At 38.9% G+C, this 21,862-nt stretch overlaps 1 protein-coding gene across 4 annotated transcripts in view; it reads right to left on the reverse strand.

Annotated features, from left to right (window-relative positions):
• Window positions 1–21,862, reverse strand: part of tbc1d22b (TBC1 domain family, member 22B) — a 1,108,217-nt gene that overhangs the window by 189,209 nt on the left and 897,146 nt on the right. For all 4 annotated transcript variants that reach the window (XM_048611941.1, XM_048611940.1, XM_048611939.1 and 1 more), the window contains one exon: window positions 21,347–21,417. In XM_048611941.1, the coding sequence (XP_048467898.1) occupies window positions 21,347–21,417 (71 nt within the window). The remainder of the gene's footprint in view (window positions 1–21,346; window positions 21,418–21,862) is intronic.

Below are 21,862 nucleotides of genomic sequence, written 5' to 3' on the forward strand. Positions count from 1 at the left end.
CTCCCTACCCCACCCACCTCCCTATTTTCTGTATATAAACTGACGTTTTCCCAGCCACCATCAGTTCTGAGGAAGGGTCACCGGACCAGAAATGTTAACTCTGTTTTCTCCTTCACAGATGCTGCCAGACCTGCTGAGCTTTGCCAACAACTTTGTTTCTGTTAATCTTGTGTTGCTTATTCATCCACATATATTGTATCACATTTAGCATTGGGCATTATTTGAATGTGGCAGTAATACTCAAGCCGTAGGAATTTCAGAAGTTCACCATTTGGTCCACTGTATCCAACATAATTAACCTTCACGTTGAGCTGCCTCTCTGCCTTAGCCATTTCCGATGCCATTCGCATCAATGGAAGAAATGGGGTTGATCTGCACCCACATTTTGGGGGAGGCACGGTGGTTCAGTGGTTAGCACTGCTACCTCACACCACCAGGGACCCAGATTCAATTCCGCCCTATGGCAACTGTCTGTGTGGAGTTTGTACATTCTCCCTGTGTCTGTGTGGGTTTCCTCTGGGTGCTCCAGTTTCCTCCCACAAGCCAAAGATGTGCAGGTTAGATGTGCAAGATTGGCCATGCTAAATTGCCCGTAGTGTTCAGGGACATGTAGATTAGGTGGGTCATGGGGGATGGGTCTGGGTAGGGATACTCTGAGGGTAGGTGTGGACTTGTTGGGCCAAAGGGCCTGTTTCCACACTGTAGGGATTCTACGATTTTTTTTTTCCCTCCAAAGACAAATTTCACCCCAAGACTGTTCCTTGAATTATAATTGTGGAAATACTTTATAAACAATAACAGTAAAATTCAGAAGTTGTGCAAAAGAATGCAAAAGACCTGAAGTCTAACAACATCAGAATTTAAAAGAAAACCAGAGATAACAAGGTGTGGAGTTGGAGGAACATAGCAGGCCAAGCAGCAGCAGAGGACCAGGAAAGCTGACGTTTCGGGTCAGGACCCTTCTTCAGAAATGGGGGAGGGGAAGGGGTCTCTGAAATAAATAGAGAGGGGGGTGCGGTGATAGCAGGTAGATAGAGGAGCGGATAGGTGGGAGAGAAGACGAACAGGTCAAGTAGATGAAACACCTTCACTACCTTCATCCCCGCCTCCTTGACCTGTCTTCTCTCCCACCTATCCGCTCCACTATCTAACTGCTATCACCCCCCCCCCTCTATTTATTTCAGAGCACCCTTCCCCTCCCCCATTTCTGAAGAAGGGTCCTGACCCGAAATGTCAGCTTTCCTGCTCCTCTGATGCAGGCATGACCTGCTGTATTCCTCCAGCTCCACACCTTGTTATCCCAGACTCCAGCATCGGCAGTTCCTACTATCTCTTAATTGAAAACCAGATGTTAAGATCGTAGGTAGCAATATCCAGTTACCAGGCTTACATGGAAATTGTTTCAGTGGTGATTTATTTATTTAGAATATACAAATTCAATTACATACTACAGGCGACTTGATATTATACAAGATGTATGTTATTAGCGCATAGTCAGATCCGAGGCTATCCATTTGTAACATTCCATGAAAAATAAACAAAGATAGCTGGAGGAAACGATGAGAATTAAGAGAGCATTCAAACATAGTTCATTGATCTTTAGGACCTCAACATCATTATTACAATAAAGGTCATCACAAGAAATGGGATGGAGTGCTCTCGAATGAGGTTCCATTAAAGAAAAGGCTGTTGGCAGTCAGGATAAAGAATTCTTCCCTGTAGTTGCATTGTAAGATTTCAATTTATCCACTTAATCAGGTTCTTACTAAAAATAAAGTTTTAAATATAAGTAGTGCTATTAGAACCTATTTCAGATTAGCTCATTTGAATTGAGGCAGCCAGAATACAATCAGTCCACTTAATATCAATGCTTTCAGTTTCAACTGTGCACACTAATTCAGGTTTCTCAGTATCAGAGCTCAAGAGCACCCTTAAATTTGTTTCCATCATTAGCGCGAAAACATAAAAAACCTTCAAAACAAAAAATAAAATGACATTACAATGAAAAACAAAACTCTCAAACAAGACCAATTTTTAAAAAAGCAGACAATGATGTTGACAATATCTTTCAAGACTTAAATGTCATACAGATAGTATAATAAAGTGTGTTTAAATAATAAATTTACAGTCATTAATAATATTTCTAACACTTCAATTTTAAAATTTCCAAATTTAAAAAAAGTTGATTAACTACTCTTCAGTCCAAAAAATTTCAATTGACCCACTGCAACCATTATTTTGGCTGATCTAACTGTTTGTTCATGCTCTATGCTGCAAATTCCCTTTCTTTTCCAACTTTTGCTTTCAACTCTTTTTTTCCTATCATTAATACATCCAATTTTAATATCTAAGAGAATTCATGCTTCTGTACTATTCAGGAATAGCTGTGTATTCAAGAATTTCTTAAACATAACTCCAGTAATTAGATTTTTCCTGCTCTTAAGCTTATCACATAACACAAAATCAAAATGGCCACAGCACAGAAGGTTATTTAACCTTGTTTCAGAGATAGTAGGAACTGCAGATTCTGGGGAATCTGAGATAACAAGGTGTACAGCTGGATGAACACAGCAGGCCAAGCAGCATCAGAGGAGCAGGAAGGCTGACGTTTCAGGATTAGACCCTTCTTCAGAAATGGGGGAGGAGAAGGGGGTTCTGAAATAAATAGGGAGAGAGGGGGAGGCAGTTGGAAGATGAATAGAGGAGAAGATAGGTGGAGAGGAGACAGATAGGTCAAAGGGGCAGGGATGGAGCTAGTAAAGGTGAGTGCAGGTGGGGAGGGAGGAGATAGGTCAGTCCAGGGAGGACGGACAGGTCAAGGGGGCGGGATGAGGTTAGTAGGTAGGAGATGGTGGTGGGGCTTGAGGTGGGAGGAGGGGATAGGTGGGAGGAGGGACAGGTTAGGGAGGTGGGGACGAGCTGGGCTGGTTTTGGGATGCGGTAGGGGGAGGGAAGATTTTGAAGCTTGTGAAGTCCACATTGATACCATTGGGCTGCAGGGCTCCCAAGCCGAATACGAGTTGCTGTTCCTGCAACCTTCGGGTAGCATCATTGCGGCACTGCAGGAGGCCCAGGATGGACAGGTTGTCTGAGGAATGGGAGGGGGAGTTGAAATGGTTCGCGACTGGGAGGTGCAGTTGTTTAGTGAGAACCGAGCGTAGGTGCTCTGCAAAGCGGTCCCCAAGCCTCCGCTTGGTTTCCCCGATGTACAGGAGGCCACAACGGGAAGAGCGGATGCAGTATACCACATTAGCTTAGCCAGCCCCACCACACCAGGCACTTTTCCCTGCAACCGCAGGACGTGCTACACCTGCCCCTACACCTCCCCCCTCACCCCCATCCCAGGCCCCAAGAAGACTTTTCACATCAAGCAGATGTTCACCTGCACATCTGCTAACGTGGTATACCGCATCCGCTGTTCCCGTTGTGGCCCCCTCTACGTCAGGTAAACCAAGCGGAGGCTTGAGGACCGCTTTGCAGAACACCTACGCTCGGTTCACACTAAACAACTGCACCTCCCAGTCACGAACCATTTCAATTCCCCCTCCCATTCCTCAGATGACATGTCCATCCTGGGCCTCCTGCAGTGCCATAACGATGCTATGCGAAGGTTGCAGGAACAGCAACTCACATTCCACTTGGATACCCTGCAGCCCAATGGTATCAATGTGGACTTCACAAGCTTCAAAATCTCCCCTCCCCCTACCGCATCCCAAAACCAGCCCAGCTCATCCCCACCTCAAGCCCTATCCCCATCTCCTACCTACTAACCTCATCCCGCCCCCTTGACCTGACCTATCTCCTCCCCACCTCCCCACCTACACTCACCTTTACTGGCTCCATCCCCGCCTCTTGACCTGTCTCCTCTCCACCTATCTTCTCCTCTATCCATCTTCTATCCACCTCCCCCTCTCTCCCTATTTATTTCAGAAGCCCCTACCCCTCCCCCATTTCTGAAGAAGAGTCTAAGCCCGAAACGTCAGCCTTCCTGCTCCTCTGATGCTGCTTGGCCTGCTGTGTTCATCCAGCTCTACACCTTGTTATCTCAGGCTATTTAACCTGTTGTTTCTGTGCCAGTTTGTTACACGAGTAACACAGCAAGTCTCATTCCCCCAGCCCTTCCCCTTAACTTTTCTTCTCGTGCTGCTTCCTACACTTTCCCTCATATTGCCCTTACTTCTATGCGAATTACATGTACAACGTTCAATTTGTTATAAGGGATGGTCGAGGTGAACATTAAATCATCACAGCCATGCTCCAAATTAACCATGAGGCAACATCACAGATCACTGTCTATGTATAAAGGCATAAAACTCAAATGAACTAGCCACTTAATTCTGATTTTGTATACGTTATTCAGGACTAATACAAATGATGTAAAATATAATGACTAATATGACTGTATTCTCTAATTGAGAGATGGAAACTGAACAAGGTGGCTGAGACATTTCACTGTTGATTAATAATAACAAACAGTCTTTAACATTACAAAATGACTCAAATCTGCTTAGGGTTGTATACAAAAAAATCACATCAGGATTGTCCTATTATTGGCACACTGAACAACATTTAGTCTACTTTAAAATAGCTTAAATTCCACTCAGACATTAAATTACGTGTTTTCCTCCAAACCATGTAACAGAATTCAAAATTGATTTGAAATACTTGTGCAATACCTCCTGTAGATCATTAATATAAGTCTAGTTAGTTAATTAAACTACCTAACATATCTCAGATGAAACTGGCCTCTGCCAACCACACGAAACATGGTTGCCACAAATTAGCAATCCAGTTTATACTATATCCAATTTTCTTTTCCACTGCCTTCAAAGAAAAACTAAAAGACATGCAATTTAAAGAAATTTGAACTGCTGCAAGTCTGACTTGCACTACTGGCACTCCAATTTAACCTTCATTAATTCCACAAATTTTAAAAGGCTCCAAACTCATAAGTACAAATTAATATGGTCAAGCCCACACAGGAAATGAATATCTTCATGCGTGTCAGCACAAACATACTAATTTATAACCTTAGAGATAATTGATTTATCATGTCTGTTTTTACATTCACAAGAATAGGACAAACTCAAAACTAAATAAAATGTCATTTACAGCATAAATTTTATCCACAATTAACGACAGAACCATACAGATTATGATTAGAATTATGTCAATCTGTCCTTTCCAGTAATTCCATTGTACAGATATAATAAAAATGTAAACGACTGCCTCTTTGGCTACTATAATCATCATTAAATATTCTGAGTAAATGTTATATTTGCAAGTGAACCTATCAAAAAGTCATCACTCTCCATAACTATTTCAACAGGCCCAAGTTTATCAACATAGTATGATGTACAGTGTGATGAATATTGGCTGAAATGCCTACATCTTGATTCCACAGCAGCAGACTACATTTTCTTTCCAGAGAAGGGACAGGTTTTGTTTTAAAGACTGGCTAAAGAGATTTGTATTATGCTACCATTACTGACTATCGATCTACAACAGCACTTAAGTGTTAAAATTGGAAATCTCAAAATCCAAGAACATCTTGGGTGTCATGAGCTGGCACCTCCAGTTAAAATTAAAATAGAGTAAACAGACATTTTTTAAAACCAATAAAGGAATCTGGCTGACAGTATTGCATTAAGTCAGCACTGAAGGCACGCAAAAGGTCTCAGGTCTCAAGCCAAGCCCTGCGGGACCGATAAAAATAACAAAACTCAATTCATTACCAGGATTTCAACACTGCTTAAGAATATCAGGTACACTTTTATTCCTAACTCAGAAATCTATACAGCAATTATGACATAGGATTGTGTTCATAAGAATGTAAACACAATAAACTTGTAATTGCATATGACTATACAGAATCGATAAGATGCATTTTTAAAATGCATCCTGTAACACACACCAATAAAATAATTACACAAAGATTTTAAAACAATCTTGAAAGAGAATAGTCCATCTGTTTCTTGTAAACATCACCCATCAGATTCATAACCAAAATCTGCAACCTCCCTCCCCCAAGCCACACATCCATAGTAACACCATGTTCAAGTAGAGGATCCTCCCTCTTCATTATCCACCTCAAAAATCTAAGGCAAATCTGTATTGGAGGGGGGCAAGGAAATCTCCCAGCAGAATTTCTTTCTCCTAATTTCTTTTTATCTTTCAACTTCACACCTAATGCCCAAGCTTTCAGTGGTTCTCTCTTCACTTTCATGACACTTAAAAACACCTTGTTTCTTTACTATCTCATAGTGCTCATATTTTCAACACATCTGTATGATTTGCAGATAAACTGGTAATTTCTCTTTTTCTCCTTTTTCTGATTGTATTATCCAATCCATCTTTCAGTTCTAATGAAGTGTGTACACCCAAACTGTCAAAATGCTGGTTGACTTGTGTGCTTACATCTGTTTCTGTTACAGATTTTAATATCTGCAGAATTTTGTCATTTATAATAAAGGATTCTTTGCTACAAACTTTACATCAGATTCATGCTGTCTCACCACTGTAGATATAGATATAGATATAAACTACTGCAAGTCTTTTACAATGATTCTGCTTACTCAATAAATAAAACTGCCACTAATTCTGACTGGACAGTATTCATGGTTTGATTTCATCACTCTTAGTATGCACATTGGTAATAAGAAACATAACAGCACAATAACATAACAGGAATCTCAGTTTCTTCACTCATCCACCCCCATACCCGTGGACTCTTATTATGAATTTGCAATATTATGGCTGTAAGAATAACAGTTTTGCAAAGACAACTTGGATAAGAAATGGATGCAAGATTAAGAATGGGAAAGTCGTGAGCATAACACAGATTCCAGACAACAGTAACAAATCTTAAAATGCCCTACGTATTCATAATCCTCATTAAAATTAAATATTCACACATTTATACAAATAGAATGTGCTTCTGGGTGGCAAAAATGTGAAAAACACAAGAGGGTGGGGGAAGAATATCTTGTGGGTGGGAGGGAGCTTTATAGACACAGAGGACTCCAAAAAGCAGCAAACCCCTCAAACAAACACCTGTAAAGACACTCGGCAATGTCCTCCCCTGCACAAGCAAAATTCTAGCAGCAGGTTGAGGAGACCTTTTGGAGGCCATTAATTGGCCCACAGGTAAGTCAGCAGCCAGATATCTCATCTCCCCTTCTGCTGGTAAAACCGTAACAGACAAAATAGGTCATTGGGTTAGTAGCACTTTACAGCACACCATTTTATGCCCATCGTCATCATCTCCTATCCTATCCCTCATCTGCCAACACACCTCCAGAGCACCAAAAAATTCTAGCTCAATTCGTAATTTGCGTCATGAATGCCATGACCTCGCATGTAAGTTCAAAGCAACAGAAATAAATTATTTTGAGATGGCAATTCCACTTTGTGTAATTCATGATTCCAGCTCAAATTGAGTACATCTTCACATGTTTTTATTCCCTTCACCTTCAAGTCACAAATTAAAGCTTCTTTACATATCGCAAAATCCGAGATAAACAGTGCCTCCGAGATAAACAGTGCCATAAGAAACTCTTTAAAGCAATTTTTTAAATGTATTATAGATAATGCCTTAAGTGAGAACTTGGTAAAGTTTGATTTATCCAGCTGAAAACTGATTTATCACAAATAGGTGAGAATTCTAAAATCACAACATGAATCCACTAGCTATGAGTAACCCAATTCTAAATTACTCAAACTACTTTTAAAAAAGTGATATTGTTATTTTCTACTTTGCTAAGAATATAATTATCCGTTTCATGGCAAGTTAGAAAGAAATTTTTCAAACTGCAGCTATTAAGGCTCTTGCATTCAAACAATACACAAATTTCTGTGGGCGAGATCTTTTAGTATAAAATTTTTTAAAAATAGCATAAAAACTTGTGAAAACACAAGTTGCACTAAATGCAATTTCTGCCCAAAATGCCTTGATCTTTTGCACAATTATGCCAATATCAACAGAACATTGCAGCCAAACAGACGATTATTTCAAAATATAAGATTATTTCGAAGTCAATGCAGATATCACTACTGACAAATGTCAGTAGCTGAAGGTTACAGTTTAACTAACAATGGCAAAAATATCAAAATTAATAATGTCTATACATAACTTTATAAAATTCAAATTAGCCACAAAAATCAAACAGTCAAATAATTTAAATAATGTAAATTCTGTTGAATGAAAACACTCTCAATCTAATAAATGAATTAGAAAACAGATTTATAAATCAGGCAAGCTGCTTAGAAAAGTCTGCATTTTTGTCAAATTGCAAGCACTTAATATCCGTAAAGCAACTGAAACAAAGCAGAGCGTCAATTAATTGAGAGAAAAACAAATGTGCAACGTAAACGTATACAAAGACCAATCTGTCACTGCACAAACAAGGTCAGCACCAACTGCTGCACTACAAGTTAAGACTTTACACAAAACACCCAAATTACTCAAACAATGTTCATTACCAGACAATGAAAAATTAGGAAACAAAGGGATATCAGAATTTTAAAACTAGATCTTACACTCTTCTAAACCCAAATTTAAATCCATGAGATAGCCAACTGCAGTGATCTGAAACAGAGCAATTTTAACGCACTCAGTATAGAAGTTAATTGCAGCTTGATACAAACTCCAAGTCACTTTACATCAATCAAAATTGCCAGGATTACTACATCTTACTAATGCCAGCCTGGATCTCTCAAATGCTCTACTTAAATATTACAAACTTGGCTTTTATTCTGACACACTCTTCTTCTGGTTTCACACATTGGTTATTTCTGTTCTCCAACACTTCTTATTAGTTACCCATCCTGCATCCAATCCACTGCCTTTAGGTCTTTCATCACTGCATCTGATCATCTGTCATGGAGGGAGTGAAGCAAACAATTTCAATCTGCTATCTTATTCTATGTTTCCACAATCTTCACTGATGCTCTGATGTATAAGACAATGATTTTGCACTCTCATTACTCCATATATCAATCTCAATATCCATATCCTTTTAGCATGTGTCATGGTTTCTCTCTTCTTGTTGTTGCCAACTTCCTGCACTCTTAGTCCTTTTTATATATTCATGCATGGGATGTTGGCATCACCGGCTGGCTGGCATTTATCGGCCATTCCTAGCTGCCCTTGAGAAGATGGCATTGAACCACTGTAGCCCACCTGCTGTAGGTTGACACACGATGCCATTCAGGAAGGAATTCCAGGACTTTGACCCAATAACAGTGAACGAACAACAATATATTTCCAAGTCAGGATGGTGAGTGGCTTGGAGGGGAACTTGGAGGGTGGTGTGCCCATGTATTGGCTGCCCTTGTCCTTCAACATGAAAATGGTGTGGGTTTGCAAGGTGCTGTCTGAGTATCTTTGGTGAATTTCTACAGTGTAGCTTATAGATAGTGGCAGCAATGCAGACGGAGTGTCGGAGGGAGGGAGTGGATGCTAGTGGAGGTCTCAAAACTTGAAGCTTCTTCCTTTCAGTTTCAACAGTACTTTTCTATCACATAATATGTCATTATGCTTCTTTCAATTCCTCTAATCAGCGAATCCACTGCTTAATTTCCACTTCCATACTTCCATCTTCCTTCACCACTGACCTCAGACACTTGGCCCATACCCAAGTTTAAAAAAGGTAGTCAAATAATTCCATGCCACTTGCTCTTTTTCCCCTTAGGTGAACCAAAATTCTGTTATACAACGTCACCTTAGTTAGATGGGCACAATAATTTCAATACAGAAATTTCAGTCATCCACTCTCCATCCTGACCCCACCTGAAAAAACAGAACAGCAATTTATTTTTCACCAAGTATTTAGATTTGTAAAGAATGCAAAAGAAAGCTTTACTAAACTAATTTAAAAAAAGACCAAATAATTGATCTCACTGTCAATACTTAGCTGTAAACTGGACACATGTAACCCAAAAAACATACCACATTGCCTAAAATCACAACAATGTGTAGATTTAGACAAACAACCAAAACTTAGTGAAGTACAAACTAGATGATGCACAATAATCTACTCCAACGCCTCAGCAAGGTGGATGCTAAAACTACAATTGACAAGAACTTGACTGATCATCACATGTTCCTCACATCAACGAAGATCTAACTATTTAATCGCAACAATATAGTTAGATGATAATTCATCAGGCGTCAACCCTGACAATGAAAAATCTGTTGTGCGACTAAGAATTAACTGGACAGCTAGACTGTCATGATAATGATTCAGCACAGCACAGCACAGCCACCCTATATATTTTTGACTGATGGAACATTTGTGTACCTTTATATTCTCACTCATGTCAGCTAAAAAAAAAATAGATTTCATAAGGTATGGATGTATTATCCATCTATCCGGCAGTCACCTATTTGGCCATTGAATAAGAATTGGCATTCACATAAAATTATACTTCACTAGTGCAAGATTTTAAGCTGTGGTCATTGTATGCTTAGAAAATGCATTGTCTCCAATATTTTACTAAATTGGAGCATACACAGAGGCAGAGTGCAAATTCACATGAGAAATAACCATTTCAAAAGCAGTAAATGAAACTTTACACCAACGGAATAAAACTTGCTAACCAAACTGCTTTCCAAAATATTTATTTTCAAAGCATTTTAAGAGTATGCATGATAAATATTTTAAAAATTAACAGCCGTTCAATCTCTATTCTACTTGCATATAGATTGAAATGATCATTCCAATAAAAAACCTGTACGCATATAATGCCTATAATAATGTAAAATGTTCCAAAGTACTTCACAAAGATTGTAATCAAATAAAGTTTAACATTAAGCCACAGAGACAGGTAAGTGGCTATATTCTTCAGGTTTGGAGGAATATCCTAAGAGAGCAGACACATTCAGAGAAGGTACTCCAGGATTTCAATCTGGGCAACTGAATGAACGATGACCAATGTTGGGGCAACAGAATCTGAGTATGTGCCAGACTTGGAGGAATACAGATATCTTTTAAGGGTTTTAGGCCAGCAGGAGGCAAGATCATGAAGGGATTGGAGTGCAATTATATAAAGTTTGAATTTAAAGCAATGGCAACATAAGATCCAATGTACATTAGCAAGTATATGTGTGGTGAGCAATTGGAATTTGGCACAATTCAGGATAAAGAATACAGCCCACAAATATTTGAAAGAATTGAAATTTTCAAAGGGTGGGACATGGGAAGAACAACACAATTTTAAGTTGAAACTAATTATCCTTAGTCCCTTTACTTTTCAGGAATAGTTAAAAGTAATAGGGGTCAACAGCACAGGAAAAGGGTCATTTGGCCCATCAAGTCTGTGCCGGTCAAAAAATAAGGACCTAACTATTCTAATCCCATTTTCCAGCCTTGTATGCTTTGGCATCACATGTGCAGATCTAAATATCTCTTGGGCACAACCTCAGATTATTGACCGAGATTAAGCAGCATTCATACACTGTATATCAGCAATAACACAGTCATGTCCAATAAGTGAATATATTGCATCCAAGGTCAGGAAGAGAAATAAGTGAACAGAATGGAAATCTAGCTGTAGTAATTTTATTGCTTTTCATCAAAAAGGGCCACACCAACAATATCAAATCGGTCCAAATCTTCAGAGTAACTTGTGGATTGCTGCATTGGACACGTACTTTTTAAATCGTGCATCTGAACCCCACATGACCAGGCTCAACCTCCAAAGCTAGTGGCCTCAGGATTGCACAGCATGTCTTTGTTCCAACTGAATCCTCACTGTGCAGGACAATAATGCCCACTTTGTAGAGCACTAATTGCCATATTCTGGCAAATTCATTTACTAACACACTGGACAGCTGTGGAACACACAATTTTCCAACATGCTAGTGAATGAAGGTAAGTTTGCTAAATGGTTATGGGGATCGGGGGGGGGGGGGTTGGTGGGAAACGCATGAGCTGAGTGGGTGAGAGGACAGTGTAGCTGGGTAGGCAGGGCAGGTGAGTGGGGAGTTTGGTTGGGGGCTAGTCAGGTCAGGTTGGGAAAGGGAGGAGTATTAGGATATTGGGGTGGAATGGTCAGTAAAACTGATTTGAAACTCAGTTTAACAGCTAGCCAGGAGTTGGAGCAGCTTTAAATCTCTAAATTTTCTTTACTAAATGTAAAGTGAAGTTAGAACCTTCCAAAGTTGTGGACAATCTCAAAGCATTCCAGATGCCTGGTACTTGTCCATCAGAAGTTTCAGCTTTCAAGGAATTATTGTAGAGTAAGTCCATCAGGATTTCTGAAAGATCCTAACAAAGATATGAGGCAAAATTCAATATTTTCAAAATTTAACACGCAAAATAAACTCATCAGAATCCAAAGGCCTGCATCCCCAGGATACATAGATGAAAGAAGCATCGAAGCATGCACCAATTTAAACTAAAAAGTACCAATAAATGCACTTAGAGCAAAATGATTGACAATTGCTCTAGTCATATACAAAATCCAGGGTGGCAGTAGCACTATTATACATAAATTTACCAATCTGTTGCAAAGGTTTGCAGAGAATTGTTCAGTGTGAGTTAACCTTGCAATTCCAATTCTGCCCTTCCACATCCTCAAAAAAAATGTTCTAGTGTGAAAATAGATTTTTATCTGGCTGACACTGAACATTTCGGTAAGATTTATGTCTGTAACGTGGAGGCACTGATATGGGGCACAACAGGACGATTATCTAAAACATACACAATTGCATTATCAATGCACTGTGATTAGGGAGTTCTCAGTGGAATACACAATGTGAGAAATAGGCTCTTGCTAAGTAATATAATATTTTAGCAATTGTTACTGGCACATTCTTTTCTTTCAAAGCACAGATTTTCAGCATGAGAGATAAAATGTGCTTTGGTCTTCTAACTGTCACTATACAGCTTAAGCAGAGTACAACTGTAGACAGCTCCATTGTACAAGAGTTTAATTTGACAATTTCAATCAAATGCATGAGAAATTATTTCACAAAAACTTGCACATTTGCTAAGGAACTGAAACGACCTGTCAAATGCTTAAGTCAAAACAAAACTGATTCTGCAATTGATCAAAAGAGCCATTAAAAACACGAATTGAATATTTCGACTTTAGTGCAGCAACTCTCTCAATGTGTTTGTTTGTGTTTAATGACATCTACTTGCACACAAGTTGACCCTGTCAAGATAATCATGCTGTAGTTGTTGGAACTCACACTGGCAGAAAGTTCGATTGCACTTGCAGAGCTATTTTGTTTCAAGCACACTGCACACTTTTTTCTCTTGAGATGCTGCTTCATCTGTGTCAACAAATCTTCCAGACCGGAGATGGTTTTGAAACATGTTAACTCACACTGTTCTAAATCAAATCATTGAATACCTTGCTAACCTTTGCTGGTCACGGCTAGAACTCATATTCATTGTAATTCTAAAGGTTGGCTTTTTGACTGATGATGCAACACTTACTTAGACAATCTGATGCAGGTCCCTATACTACCAGACTGCAAGTTTACTTTGCACCAGGGGCAATACTAAAATGGACCAGTAGCAAAACTGCTCATATGTTCAGGAAAGTTTTCCTTTGGATGATCAAGAAAGATTAAATCTCCCATAGTCATTACTGGTAATGAAGCTGAATTAATACTGGCCAAGAGGCTTAATTGTTTTTTAAATTCATTCATGGGATGAGGGCATCGGTGGCTAGGTCAGCATTTATTACCCATCCCTAATTGCCCAGAGAACAGTTAAGAGTCAACCATATTGGTGTGGGTCTGGAGTCACATGCAGACCAGACCAAGTAAGGATGGCAATTTCCCCTCCCTAAAGGGCATCAGTGAACCACGTGGGTTTTTCCGACAATCAACAATGGATTAATGGTCATTATTAGACTCTTAATTACTGATTTTTATTGAACAGTCCAATCACAGTCCCCTCCCCCTTATATTATTTCAGGTTAAGATTAAATGATTAAATGTTAAGGCTGCTTTGTTGTTTTATAATTACTTTTTAAACAAAGCATGGCAGTTAAACTATCAATCATCATTTTGTGCGTTCTCCACAAGAATACCACTACCGGAGTTCACTTGCCAATCAATGGGCACTTTCCTCTTATATAGTATGTTGCATAAATATTGGTTTGTACCTTGAATTGTATTCTTGCACATTGTCTTGATTAGTACAAGACAAAACGTTTCAATAAAATGTTATTACCCTGGTTTCACACAACTACAGCCACAGATCTGAGTCATGCCACTAAACCAACATTATATCCCGCCCACAATAGTGTTGGTTTTGCCAAGGTGAATGCATTCAGTATTGACATTAAGGCATGTGTATTTCATACCACATTCATGGACTGTTTAAAAAAAATCCAATCATAAAATTAACAATCTTATCGTTCAGGATGAAGCACTTCAACCACCCTTCAATCTTGTCATCTCTTTAATACATCTCTACTTCCGATGCTACGGTTACTTCTGGCTACTTGGTGCATCATTCAGTACACACACATTCCTAACCATTTCAACACCACTTTCTTCCGCAACGTTCTTGAAGAAAACTCTCCCTCAGGCCATTTAGACATGAAGTCTGGTGAAGAGCTGTAACTTCACTACTTTAAAAAAAAAGTACAGGGAGATAGAAAATAGGAATTTGGTACACTAATTGTTTTCAAAGACTTAAATATACTTCTTAGCACTAATCAGACCAAAGGGTAGGGGAGAAAGCAGAACAGGTTACTGCATTGGATGATCAGCCACAAATTTTGAATGGCATAGCAGACTCGGCTGAAAGGCCGACTCCTGCACCTGCTCCTGCTCCTACTCCTACTTTCCACGTTAGTCTAATGACTAAGCATGTCATTATATGCCAGTACTGTATCAACAACCACAATGGTTGAAGAAAATGAGAACATATTCTTTGCTTTATGCCTCACTGTTGTGGGTCTAGCCTAAAAGTAGCCACAAAAGAAGCCCATCACCCCAGTCTACTCGAAACACTAAATTTTTGCTATTGGACATTTCCCACTCTTTTTTTGAAGTAAGTAATTCTAAGGATAGAATTTAGATTTATCTGGCAAGACATGATATTGTTGCTCATCCCAGTATCAAGGGGGTTCATAATGCACCCTTCAGTCATTCAGACCATTTGATGTGTTCCACAATTCATCAAATGGTGGCTGATCTGCAGCTGGAGTTCATTTACCTTGCCTTCTTATCACACATGCTGCGGCCATTTGAGGAGTGTTCCTAATACTGTTACGCAAGAAGCCTCAAGATTTTGATCAAGCAATGGCAAAATGCTCGCCATGAGTTGCTGTTGGAGCAAGATTTACAACATGATTCACAGTTGAGCAGTGTAAATATACTCTGCATATTGTGAGACTACTATTCATGTCCAGAAGTGATAATTGGGTAATTCCCTCAATCATCCCAGGAGACTCTGCTTTTTGTAGTGACTGAGGTTAATTTTATGTACACATTTCGCATGCAAATAATCGCACACTGAACATTGCAGAATCCTAGTTTTAACTAGTTTTCCAGCAATTCCACACACAACATCCTAATTCTCTCTCTGAAGATACAACTTTAATTGAAATGGCTGTTAGCGAATGATTGTTAACATTGATTCCCAATGGGAATCAGAGTTAGGTTCTTTCAGACATTTCTCTCCTGGAAAAAACAAAAAAGTGTGCCATCAGAGAGCAGTGAAATCCAGCTCTTGGGACAAATCCCACCAGGGCAGCTGATGCAATTTAAATTCAATAATGAAAATACCTAGAATTGAAAGCTATTTGTAATAACGATGGCATACAGCAGATGAAATACAAATTTGGTTCACTAAAATGTCCTTTTGGGAATTAAGCCCGCTGCTCATACCTGGCCTAGCCTTCAAGTTACCCAGAACCACATTAATGTGGTTGACTCAGCTCTATCTGAAATGGCCTAGTAAGCCACTTAGCTCAAGAGCAACTAAGGAAAATGCCTGTCAGCAATGGTCAATTATTAAACAAGTTGAAATTCTGTACACTACTTGTATTTCGATCTGACAAACTTATAAATCACTCAGTTTAAAAATACAGTAATAATCTAAGTTAATATCAAGTGGTTCCTAGGCACAAGATGAACCCAGGGATATGGGGAGAGGAATATGACTTTGAGCATGGAAGATTAGCCATGATCACACTGAGCCTAATGGTCTTCTCTATCACCTACTGTATGTTTCTATTAATTTTTTGTAATCCAAACTAACTTTAATACTTGGGAGGAACTTCCACCAGGAACATGTGATCTTTCACATTACAAGATATTTAGAAAAAATAAAAAAAATCCAAAAAAAGTGATGGTAGCAGATATGCTTATTTACGCAGTTTACTGGGATGCAAAGATCTCAGAATTGTTTTTCTTGCTTAAACAGGGATGACGTAAATAACTTGTCTAGACCAGATCTCTCAAAATATTGTCTCACAGTGGATATTACTTTGTGAAATAAAATAGCATTCTTCTAAACTTTTGTTAAAATACCATGTTTTCTTTATACAATAAATTTTGTCTTAAATGTTCACTTCTGTGGAATAAAGAGTGTGTTATTTTCCTTCTGTTCTCTCATCCAGAGTCTCAAAGCATTCCCATCATTTGTGGAGCACTCAGAATTCAGGTCATCATCAATGCCTGTGCATAAACAATGTAACAATGCCATGACTTTAAAGGGGTCTGAGCTCTCTTTACCTCCTCAACATTAACAGCGTTGCTTTAATCAGAGATAGTAATCACTACATCAGGAAAACCTGTTCAGTTCTGTTTACTAATAGGATTAGTAGAGAATCTTCAAACAGACTCTGTACATAGACTTTATTTTCTCACTGCTTGCCTAAAAACACAAACAGTGATAACTGATCTATTTTAGGATGGTGAGGAATTTGAAATTGGTAGTATTCCAATGCCAAAGACGACTGGACGAGTTGTTCCTATAGGTACTACAGATGGAGCATAATACAAGAAGGGATATGAACACAGGATCGGTCGACGAAACAGTGGTTGAGATGGAAAAAAAATTGATAAGATGTTAGTCAAGCAGACTGTTCCATGGACCGAGTGGCCTGTTTCCGCACTGTAGAAATTCTACGAAACTCTGAAGTTCAATCACTGGCATCCTGAAACACATATTCCAAATATGAATAAGTATGAAACTTTCAGTTCACTCACTAATCTCTCAATGTTAAATATTCAGTTAGCCTATTTCTTCGGCGCTCATCTTGTTTTGTTTCATTGAAGTTGAACATGCATCAAAATAAAATTGATTGTGAACAATTTTCTCAACTTATCCTCTTTTTGAGCCCCATTTTCATCTAATTTTCTCATCACTGTTGCTAAAAGTTCAAAAACAACAAGTTAGTTCAACAAAAATTACATTTAAAACATCCTTAAACATTTTATATAATTTACTTATTTTGCTTTATTTCCTTTTGATGTTGAAGGGATTGACTCATGCTGACGCGAGGTCAAATGTCAAATCCAAAAATGTGGCCTAATAGATGACTATAATGACCGCAAATGTTTTTGCCTGCAAGGTACTATTTAAAGGCGTGCAGCTGTATCCACAATGACCTCTAGTGTTCAGAAGTATAAGCAGTTTTTTAAACAGTATTTTACACAAATCATTGATTTAACAGCACAAAAATATATTATCCATTGAGTTTCTCAAGAAATAAGTAGTAATTTCAGTTTTCAACTGAATATATGCAAACTTATGAAGAGCGATAGATACAAAATAGGACAAAATATTAAGCAGCCATTGGTGAAGATCATAGCATGCAGGGAAAAATACCATAGTCCAATTAATAACAATGGATAAGGATGAAACAAGACATTTCCTTCATCCATCCAAAAAAACCTATGGTCTCCATTACATTATTCAGCCTTTATTGCTCCACTACTAGATCGGGAAGTCATTTCTGAATTGCCTTGAGAATTTAATCCTGTACCTTCCTCTGCTTCAACTGAGCCCCGTCCTCACGGAGAGAGTTTAATTCTTTGACATAATTCAGGGTTTAACTTGTTTATTTTAGCAATATATATTGTGCCTCCATGAGATACCTTTTCCTTATAATTAAGTATCAAGATCAATTTTGCTGACTCTTTACTACTTCGAGGACTGAATGTTTCCCTCATGTCTAAATGTCTAGGCCTAGATAGTACTCAAGGTGTAATATATATAGCACACTATGCAATGAAAGCTCAACTTCATCTGACTTGCACTCAACATGTTTGTTTATAGATAGCCATTCATAGAGTCATAGTTATACAAGCACAGGAACAAAGACTTCGGTCCAATTTGCCATGCCAACCAGACATCCCAATCTAACCTAGTCCGACTGGACAGCATTTGGTCCACATCTCTCTAACCCTTCCTATTCATATACACATCAAGATGCCTTTTTAATGTTCAATTTGTACCCACCTCCACCGGCAGCTCGTTCCATACTCGCACCACCCTCTCAGTGAAGGGGTTGCCCCTCAGGTCCTTTTTAAATCTTTCCCCGCTCATCATCAACCCACGTCCTCTAGTTTTGGACTCCCCTACCATGGGAAAAAGACCCTGGCTGTTCACTCTAACCATGCCCCTCATGATTTTATAAACCTCTGTAAGGTCACCCCTCAGCCTCCAACATTGCAAGGAGAAAAGCCCCCACCTATTCCATCTCTCCTTATAACTCAAACTCTCCAGTCCTAGCAACATCCTTGTAAATCTTCTCTATACCCTCTCAAGTTTAACAATATCCTTCCTTTAGAACGGCAACCAGAATTGTACGTAAAATTCCAAAAGTGGCCTCACCAATGTCCTGTACAGCCACAGCATCCCAATGTTATTCAATGTTATGACCAACAAAGGCAAGCATGCCATATGCTTTCCTCACCACCTGTCTTCCTACGACTCCACTTAAGGAAATTTACACCTACACCCCTAGGTCTTTTTGTTTGGTAACACTCACCAGGGGCCTACCATTTACTGTATATCCTCTTTACTTTTCAGACAGCTGAAATGATTTCAACCAGAATAAACTCTTAGTCTAAGATAGTAATTGATAGGTGCTGGTTTTCTTTAAAGGAAGACTGTTGTACAGCCCAGGTTTTGAACCTAATGTTTAGGATTTATGTAGATTTTTAACCAAATGCACAGGATTATAATGTTATGATTTTTTTGTCAGTTCATTCACAGTATGTGGTCATCACTGTCAATTACTGCACATATTGCCATTTCTAATTGTTCTCAAGAAGTTGGCTCATCTTCTTAAGCCACTGCAGTTCACATGGTGAAGATGTTGCCCACAGGGTTCTTAATTAGAGAGTTCCAAGATCCTGACCTCGTGGCAATGCTATACATTTCCAAATCTGAATGGTGTACAAGTGTGGGAAATTTGCAGGAAGTGATGCTCCCCACCGTCCTTCAAATTACAGATTTGAGACGTTGCTGCAATAGTACATGTTGATGGTACACGCAAGACCTCAGGTGGCGGGGTAGGCCATTTAACCGATTGAGTCTACTCTGTCAGACAGAAAGATCATGGCTAATCCAATTGTGGCCTCGATTGTTCTTCACTGACAGCCCCTGCCACCCCACAAACAGCAAAACATCCTTCCAAGATCTACCCTCTCAACTGTCAGAATCATACGGTACACAACAGGCTCTTTAGCCTATCAAATCTGCACTGGCAAAAAAACACTACTCTAAATCTGTACTAGTCCCAATGTCCAGTACTTGGTGCATAGCCTTGAATATTACGATATTTCAAGTGCACGTCCAAGTTCTTTTTAAAAGTTGAGGTTTCCCACCTCAACTACATTCCAAATTCTCATCACCCTCTAGGTGAATAAAAATCCTTAAATCCCCTGTAAATCTCCTGCCTTTCACTTTAAAAATATGCCCCCTTGTCACTGATCCTTCAAGTAAAGGGAACAGCTGCTTCCTATTCACCCTGTGTATGCTCCTCATAATCTTACTCGCCTCAATCAGATCCCTTCACAGCCTTGTCTGCTCTAAAAAATAACACTCGAGATTATTCAGCCTCTCTTTGTAGCTAAACACTCCACCTCAGACAACTTGCTGCAGAATCTACTCTGCACCCTATCCAGTGCAATCATATCCTTCCTATGGTGCAGCGACCAAAATGGCACACAATACTCCAGCTGTGGTCTATCCAGAAACCCCTCAAGACTTCATGCATTTCAATAAGTTCACTTTTTAATCGTCCAAATCCAATAGATGTAGGACCAAACTAATTAACCATTTTTCATAAGAAAGACTTTCATCCCAGGAACAACTTAAGTGACCCTTCTCTGAACTGCTTTGAATGCAATTTTTCTTTAAATTAGAAAAGACCAAAACTTTACTCTAGATGTGGTCTAATCAAGGTCTTAGACACCTGCAGTCAAACTTCCCTAATGATATATTCTATTTCCTTCTCAATAAACAACAGCATTTCGTTTACCTTCCGAAACACTTGCTGCACCTGTATACTAACTTTTCGTGATATACCAGGGCACTCAGATCTGTCTGCACCAAGTTCTGCGATCTCTCTCCATTTAAACAGTATACTGCTTTTCTATTCTTACTGTCAAAGTGGGAAAAGTGCACACTAGTTCCCATTATAGATCAGCTGCCAATTTTGTTGTCTATTTAGTTAATTAGTCTGTATATCTTTGTATCCTCTTCACCTCCACTTGACAATTTGCTTTCCCAAACTACCTTGGTGTCATCAGTAAATTTAGTTAACATACACTCAGTCTCTTCATCCAAGTCAGACCACAGCAAGGGTATACCGGTTGGGGGGAGGAGTGGGGAGTGAATGAGATGCTGATCAACTGTGATGCTTTGTACTGGATGCGTGAGAGTCTCGCTCTGCACGCATAGTGGAAACGTTACTTTCATTATTAGGCTGTTAAATGGCAAGTAGTCCAGGTGTTGCTGTGTGGAGATATGGGTTGCTCCACTACTTAAGGAATTGCAAATGCAACTGAATGCAATGATCACTGAACATCCCCATTTAAAAAAGTACGATGGAGGGAAAGTCATTGATGTCTACGCAGAACCATCAGGCCATGTCCATTTTTGCAGTTAAAAAAAAAAATCATGAAAAAGAAACTTATTTTCACCAAATATGAAATTCTACTAATCTTTGATCTATTATAATCAGAAGATGAATTAGAATTTAGTATATACGATCCCAAAAGACTGAGTTGTTACTATTATTGCTTGCCCAAAAATATAAAATACCTACAACACAGTTAAATTTAAAAAAAGTCTCAATATCCATCTTTGTCTTTTCTAGCAGAGTACATCAATTATATTGCTACAAACCACCTTACCGACAAAAGTCTCCATGTCACAGAACGAACTTCTCTTGGAACTCCTGACCAACTATATTTTCTTAATTCTTCTGTAAAAAACAAGATAAAATAACAAATAAATTATTGTAGATGCCTTTTAAGCCAATAGGAACCTTGTGAAATACTACAAAGCAGCACAGGAATTGATCCCTTTTTTAAAAAAAAGCCCTGATATTACTCTAATTATTCCCTTTCCACATCAGCCTCTGTTCCACAGAACTGGGAGAAAACTCCAATTTGGGAAAAACAGACTGGCTTCAGATGTGAACACCAACAATCAACATTTCAATAATAATTAACCTTTTGATGGATTAACGCAACTTTTACTTTCCCTCAACTCTGAAGTTTTCTTGTCTTGCTCATGGTAAGTTCAGCAACACAAAGTAATGATAGCCAGAGTTTTATGCCATGTAACAGTATATATTATTCACTCCTGTGCCTGATTTGACTTTCCTTTCAAGCTACAAAGAGTCAATATCTAAATACACACAATCT

This window comes from Rhincodon typus, chromosome 25 (assembly GCF_021869965.1).
Source record: "Rhincodon typus isolate 14 chromosome 25, sRhiTyp1.1, whole genome shotgun sequence".
NCBI lineage: Eukaryota > Metazoa > Chordata > Chondrichthyes > Orectolobiformes > Rhincodontidae > Rhincodon > Rhincodon typus.